Source organism: Vigna angularis, chromosome 3 (assembly GCF_016808095.1).
Source record: "Vigna angularis cultivar LongXiaoDou No.4 chromosome 3, ASM1680809v1, whole genome shotgun sequence".
Classification (NCBI taxonomy): Eukaryota; Viridiplantae; Streptophyta; class Magnoliopsida; order Fabales; family Fabaceae; genus Vigna; species Vigna angularis.
This window is the reverse complement of record NC_068972.1, coordinates 18,587,674-18,595,489: the sequence shown is the minus strand read 5'-3', so window position 1 is coordinate 18,595,489 and position 7,816 is coordinate 18,587,674. Positions and strand designations below refer to the sequence as shown.

The 7,816-nt window shown below is 41.9% G+C and overlaps 1 protein-coding gene across 1 annotated transcript; it reads right to left on the bottom strand.

Annotated features, from left to right (window-relative positions):
• Positions 1-248: 248 nt before the first annotated feature.
• LOC128195806 (uncharacterized) lies at positions 249-7,394 on the bottom strand. Its single transcript, XM_052874485.1, has 2 exons — positions 3,868-7,394; positions 249-3,693 (listed from the first exon to the last, which is right to left on the bottom strand). Exons 1-2 carry the CDS (start codon positions 7,392-7,394, stop codon positions 249-251), a joined length of 6,972 nt encoding a protein of 2,323 aa, XP_052730445.1.
• Between the last annotated feature and the right edge of the window lie 422 nt (positions 7,395-7,816).

Below are 7,816 nucleotides of genomic sequence, written 5' to 3'. Positions count from 1 at the left end.
GGACCGAGCTCGCCAACCTGATATACCTGTGATGCTTTTATCAACATGCGTTTACTTACTTTCATTTTCATTTTCACTTGACTACTTAACAGCTCAGCGTGACATGCAGTATTTCAGATGGAATGCAAACAACCAAGATATGAACGAAATCACTTGAATTTTATTTAGTAAAAAAAAAAACACAGAGTACAATAAGCTTTAAAGGTAATATCAACATCCCCTTAATAGCAACCACTATCACGGAATCATCATGCGTAAAACTTTTTTACTGCATCAGAATTAACTGGTAATGGTAACTCCTCTCCGTCCATTCTCGTGAGAATTAGTGCCCCACCAGAAAATGCTTTCTTCACTACAAATGGCCCTTCATAATTGGGAGTCCATTTGCCTCTATGATCCTTTTGTATAGGTAAAATCTTCTTCAATACCAGCTCACCTTCATGAAATTCTCTTGGGTGTACCTTTTTGTCAAATGCCTTTTTCATTCTTCTTTGGTACAATTGTCCATGGCATACTGCTGTTAATCTTTTCTCATCGATGAGATTGAGCTGATCGAAACGAGCTTGAACCCACTCAGCCTCTTCTAATTGGGTTTCCATTAAAACTCGTAAGGACGGAATTTCCACTTCAAACGGAAGTACGGCCTCCATTCCATATACAAGCGAGAAAGGCGTTGCCCCAGTCGATGTTCGTACCGAAGTGCGATAACCATGTAAAGCAAAAGGAAGTATTTCATGCCAATCCTTATATGTGACCACCATCTTCTGCACAATCTTCTTGATATTTTTGTTAGCAGCCTCTACCGCCCCATTCATCTTTGGACGATAAGGAGAAGAATTAAGATGATGAATTTTGAACTCCTCACATAACTCTATCATCATCTGGTTGTTCAAGTTAGTGGCATTATCAGTGATGATCCTGTTAGGGATCCCGTATCTGCAAATCAACTCTCCTTTTATGAACTTGGTCACCACCTTTCTAGTCACATTAGCATAAGAAGCAGCCTCAACCCACTTGGTGAAGTAGTCGATTGCGACTAATATGAAACGGTGTCCATTTGACGCCTTCGGCTCTATAGCTCCGATGACATCTATTCCCCACATCGAAAAGGGCCATGGTGCAGACAACACGTTCAAGGTCGTGGGTGGCACATTGATATTATTTCCGTACACCTGGCATTTCTCACACTTTCTCACATGTGTACAACAATCATTTTCCATAGTCAACCAAAAATACCCCGCTCTCAGTATCTTCCTGGTCATTGAGTGCCCATTCATGTGTGTGCCAAATGTACCCTCGTGCACTTCTTTTAGTATCAGCTCGGCTTCTTTTGCATCTACGCATCTAAGGAGAACCATGTCATGATTCCTCTTATATAAAACATCCCCATTCAAAATGAAGCTGCCAACCAACCTCCTTAACGCCCTTTTATCGTTTTCAGATGCCTTCTCTGGATATTCTCGGGTCCTAAGATAATGCTTGATATCAAAGTACCAAGGTTTACCATATACCTCCTCCTCGATGAAATAACAATACGCTGGCTCTGCATGACTCTTCATTTCAATCATTGGCAATTTTGCATCTTGATCAACTTCAAACATCGATGACAAAGTAGCCAACGCGTCTGCTAATTGATTATCTTCTCGCGGTATATGATTAAACGTGATGGAATCGAAATACTCAATTAATCCCCTGATGTAAGCTTGGTATGGAATTAATTTTGTATCCCTAGTCTCCCATTCTCCCTTCAATTGATGGATGACCAAAGCTGAATCTCCATATACATCCAAAATTTTTGCTTTAGACTCTATTGCTGCTCGAATACCCATAGCACAGGCTTCATATTCCGCGATATTATTCGTGCAATTAAAACGCAACCTTGCCGTCATTGGTATGTATTGATTCTCAGGAGAGATAAGCACTGCCCCTATTCCATGCCCCATTACATTTGAGGCCCCATCGAATAATACCATCCAGGCTTTTTCATTTTTGTCTTCTTTGTTCTCAGAAAATAAAGCCATGATATCTTCATCAGGAAACTCAGGTTGCATTGGCTGATAATCACTAATGGGTTGATGGGCTAAATATTCCGCTAAAGCGCTACCTTTGATAGATTTCTGAGTAACATATACAATGTCGTACTCCGATAGTAGCATCTGCCATCGAGCTATTCTTCCAGTGAGAGCGGGCTTTTCGAAAATATACTTGATAGGATCCATTTTAGATATCAACCAAGTAGAGTGACTCAACATGTATTGCCTTAAACGATGTGTAGCCCACGCTAGTGCACAACAAGTTCGCTCTAACGACGAATATCGTTGTTCGCAATCTGTGAATCTTTTGCTCAAGTAATATATAGCATGCTCTCTTTTTCCGTCTTCATCATGCTGACCCAATACACAACCCATTGAATTATCCAATACTGTTAAATACAAAATGAGAGGTCTTCCTGGCATAGGTGGACGCAATACAGGAGGGTCTTGCAGGTATTGTTTGACTTTTTCGAAAGCAACTTGACAATCTTCATTCCACACCACAGCCTGATTTTTCCGTAGCAATTTGAACATTGGTTCACAAGTGGCAGTTAATTGGGAGATGAACCTAGCAATGTAGTTCAATCTTCCCAGAAAACCTCGAACCTCCTTTTCTGTTCTAGGCGCAGGCATTTCCGTTATCGCTTTTACTTTGTCAGGATCAACTTCTATCCCTCTTTGGCTAACAATAAAGCCTAACAATTTTCCAGACTTTACTCCAAACGTGCATTTGACAGGATTTAACCTGAGTTTGTACTTTCTCAGTCTCTCAAATAATTTCCTTAGATTGAAAATATGCTCCTCTTCTGATTCCGACTTTGCAATCATGTCATCCACATAAACTTCAATTTCCTTATGCATCATATCATGAAAGAGTGTCACCATTGCCCTTTGGTATGTTGCTCCAGCATTCTTGAGTCCGAAAGACATCACCTTATAACAGAATGTTCCCCATAATGTGATAAAGGTCGTTTTCTCCATGTCTTCCGGTGCCATCTTAATTTGATTATATCCCGAGAATCCATCCATGAACGAAAATAACGAAAATTTAGCCGTATTATCAACCAGAGTATCGATGTGTGGTAACGGGAAATTATCCTTCGGACTTGCACGATTCAAATCACGGTAGTCAACACACATCCGAACTTTCCCATCCTTCTTAGGTACTGGTACAACATTCGCTACCCATTGTGGATATCTTGCCACAGCCAAAAATCCTGCATCAAATTGCTTTTGGACCTCCTCTTTAATTTTTAGGGACATTTCCGGCTTCATTCTTCTTAGTTTTTGCTTGACTGGAGGGCATTCTGGCTTGAGTGGGAGTCTATGCTGCACAATATCGGTATTCAGACCCGGCATGTCATTGTAAGACCATGCGAACACATCTTTAAACTCCTTCAATAGGGTACGCAATCTTTCTCTCACTCCCGTTTTCATGCTAGTACCGATTTTCACTTCTTTTATCTCATCCTTCTCTCCCAAGTTGAGTATTTCAATCTCCTCCTGATGGGGTTTTATCTCCTTAGATTCTTGCTCTACTAATCTCAACAATTCCGGAGAGGGTTCCACATCATCTTCGAAATCATCTTCCGTATTATTGATAGGGCGCTCAAAATTAGGAACATTGATATCGTTATTTTCAAAACAATCATCGTCACATCTGCATCATTTACATTTATGAAAAAGTATAAATAAATAAGATAAACAAAGAAAAATACCAAATGATGATGAAATGCAATTTTATTATCACGCTGAGTGAAAAGTAAAAAGTCAATCCGCAAAGCCTAAGTTCTAAAGCCTGAATCGAAACTATAGGCTTAATTAAAACTATTACATTTTGTTCACATTAAGCATCACAGGTAAATCCAGTGTTTCCCAATTGCTAAGTTGAGTATCAGGGGAGCAAGCCCGCACAAAGCTCGAACTTTGAGGCCTTTCTTCATCCTCCACAGCTGCTATCTGCCCAGTGTTGATCCACCCAGCACTGCGGAAGCTTTCCTTGATGTCAACAATGTGAATTTTGCTCTCTCTGGGCTCTCGTCTTTCTGCACGGGCTAGACTACGTTCTTTTCTTTCTTCAATCATCCTTTTCCTGTCTTCCTTGGTAGGTTTGTACCCCAAACCATATCTTTTCTTGTTTTTCACGATTTCTAGAGGGAATGCTCGTCCCTGCCGATATTTGCCCAAACCTTCCCCATATATATAGCCTTCCTTTAGCATAATCTTGGCCATCATAATAGAAGCACATGATAGATGAGGATTTACCGGAAACGGTTCCACACATGCATTTCCCACAATCTCCAGCGATTGGAAGGCTGTCTCGAGAGCTTCTTCAGCTGCCTCGATGTAGCGTGTGGATGATGGTCCATTCACAAGAAGATCCTCTTCTCCTGATACTATCACCAACTTATCTCCCATCACATACTTCAACTTCTGGTGTAGTGTAGAAGGCACAACTCCAGCCGAATGGATCCATGGGCGCCCCAACAGACAACTATAAGCTGGCAGGATATCCATAACCTGGAATGTTATTTGGAAAACACACGGGCCAACTTGCATTGGTAATTCCACTTCTCCCATCACTTCTCTTTTGCTACCATCAAACGCCCTCACAATCATTGAACTCGGCCTCATATGCATTCCTTCGCAAGGTAGCTTTTCCAAGGTTGCTTTCGGCATGACATTCAAAGAGGAGCCATTGTCCACTAAGACACGCGCTATAACATGATCCAGGCATTTTATAGAAACGTGAAGAGCCATGTTATGCCCTCTTCCCTCAGCAGGTATCTCTTCATCCGTAAAGGTGAGATAATTATTAGCAACAATATTGCCAACAATACCCTCGAATTTATTCAACGAAATACCTTGTTCTACGTGAGCCTCACTGAGTATCTTCATTAACAACTTTCTGTGTGATGCCGAATGCATGAGCAAGTCTAACAAGGATATACGAGCAGGCATACGGTTTAACTGTTCCACAACCTTATATTCACTTTGTTGTATGAATTTTAAAAATTCACAAGCCTCCTCTTCAGAAACTTCTTTCTTCTCTTCCTTGTGGGGGATCTCCTCTGTCTGTGCGCTCTTCCCCTTTAAGAATTCTTTTGCCTTCGCGACCATCGTTGCTTCCTTATCATTAACTCTTTCTCGTGCCAACTCTGGTGGTGTGAAAATTCGACCACTCCTAGTCATTCCACCTATTCCTGATATGTTTTTGAGTACAGGCTCAACACTTTGTGCTTCGCCTGACGCATGTGTCCCATATCTCCATGGGACGGCTTTTTCGTTCTTGTAAGGAAAAGGGGCTGGTACATAGATAACAACGGGCGACCTTCCTTGAGTCGGTGGGATAGAGGTAGTCCTAGTGAAACGAATCACCAATGGTTCTGGTAAAATCATGCTGGATTCATCACAAGTTTGTGCGAATACATCTCCCTCCTCACTCTTATAGCATACTTGCATCAGACCACGATCTAGCAGGTCTTGCAAAATTTCTTCAAACTCAACACATTCCTCAATAGAGTGCTCAGCATCTGGGTGGAGCGCGCATGCCATACTCTCATCATAATCGCCCTTCAAGATACCCATTCTTAGTAACGCCTCCAAAATAAACCTCCTAGAGCTCCTGACTTCTTTCACATTTCTCACCAGCTCATGTTCTTTCACTTCGACAGCATTCGTTGAAGCATTTCCATGCCCGGATAAAGGATTGGCCTCGATACTAGGCTTATCTTCTTGGAACTTTAACCATCCAAAATCAATTAGAGTCTGCACTTTATGCTTGAAAGCTAGACATCTCTCAGTGGAATGACCGACGACCCCTCCATGATAACTACACTTTGCATCTGCATCATAACCTCTTGGGTATGGAGGCTCCAAAGGCTTCAGGGGACAAATGACAACCAGACCCTGTTTGATAAGATGAGGCAATAATTCCGTATAAGTTGTAGGGATTGGGGTAAAATTTCTTTCCTGGTTCCTTCTTGGATAAGTATTTAGACCCACATTCATATTGGAACCTACGTTTTCCCCTCCCCTCCAATTATTCGTCGGGATGTATTGTGGTTGATAGTACCCTGGTTGTTGTTGAGGCCTAATTTGATGACCAAATGACGCGTTAGCTGCATGTGGATGTTGACCCCAGTATGGTCGATAGTTATGAGTGGGAGCCTGACCTCTCCACACGGGGGTTGCAGATGTCGCATGCACATCTCCTTCCTTTCTTTTTCCTAAGTTGAAACTGGGTTTTTTTGAATTTGCAACCACCGACGAGCCATATGCAATCTTCCCATTTTTCAACCCGATCTCTATTCGTTCGCCTATCACAATGATATCAGCAAAATTTGAAGATACATTTCCCAACATATGTTCATAAAATGGTGGTTGTAGCGTATTTACAAACATTGCCACCATTTCTTTATCATACAAAGGTGGCTCAACTTGTGCAGCCAATTCCCTCCACTGTTGAGCATACTCCTTAAAAGTTTCGTTGTCTTTCTTAGACATGTTTTGCAGCTGTAAACGATCTGGCGCAACATGTGTATTGTATATGTACTGTTTCACAAAAGCATCAGCCAAGTCCGCCCAACAACGAATTCGAGTCGGCTCTAAATGGGTATACCAGTTTAATGCCACTCCAGCCAAACTATCTTGGAAAATATGGATGAGCAGTTGCTCATCATAAGCATATGCAGCCATCTTTCTGCAAAACATGGTCAGATGGCTCTTAGGGCATGTATTTCCCTTATACTTCTCAAAATCTGGCGCCTTGAACTTATGTGGTATTTTGACGCCAGGAACCAAACTCAATCTGGCCACATCTCTGAACCCATAACTTTCAAATCCCTCAACAGCCCTCAATCTTGCCTCTAGGCTCTCCAGTTTATCTTTTGCTCCGTCGACATTACTAATTACCCCCTGAAACGAAGTATGTGGCGCAACCTTGGTAGAAAAGCCTTCCCCGGTGATCACATGAGGCACCGGAGTTACTCGTATTCCATCAGACATGTTTGCATTCATTCCTTCACTTACCATAGGTGCGGACATTACAACAGGTTCCTGAGTACCGATTGGCGGTACGTCGGCAGTGGTAGGGAAAGAGAATGAAACACGCTCCCCTTCTGTGTATTCTCCCACAGGTGGAATGTAACCTGGGGGTAATCCATACATTGGGAACGGAACAGATTGGCTCCCAGCATTGAACAACGGAGGGTAATATTGAGCACTTCCCTCAACTTGTGCAGGTGTCGACTCTCCCGTAGTCTTCAGGGCTTCGAGAGCTGTCAAAATCTGGGCCATCTGATCCTTCAACTGGTTGACATCAGCCTTAATAGATTCGTGTGACTGCTCCCAATTCTCCATGACCTTTGAGTTAGCTCTGGTCCTGTACGAATGTCGTGGAAAATTTGCCGTTGTTCTCTCTCTTGTACTGATGATTATTTTTATTAGATTATATAAAGATGAAAAATGCAAAACATGATGCATGCTAGTGATAAGTGGAAATCACAGGATAACGATGACAATACTGATAGAAAATTAACACAAGCCGATACCAAACAAACATCCCTTATCTTTCATTTAAAGAAAATTACATCGTCTAAGGAACAAAACACGCAATTCTGATGTACATCAATCCCGCTCCCGGGTAATGAAAGATTTCATCTCTCCCACCAGCCATTTACAATGATTAATAAACAATTCTATTTCTGCTGGTGAGTTACGAAAATGAGTACTTGCTTCAGCATTAGACACCATCCTGGGGATATCTTCAATTGCCCCATTTG

Coding starts and splice junctions, on each gene's coding strand:
- LOC128195806 (XM_052874485.1), bottom strand. CDS start 7,394: ATGGAGAATTGGGAGCAGTCACACGAATCTATTAAGGCTGATGTCAAC. Junction 3,694..3,867: donor ATGCTTAATGTGAACAAAAT/GTAATAGTTTTA, acceptor TAAATGATGCAG/ATGTGACGATGATTGTTTTG.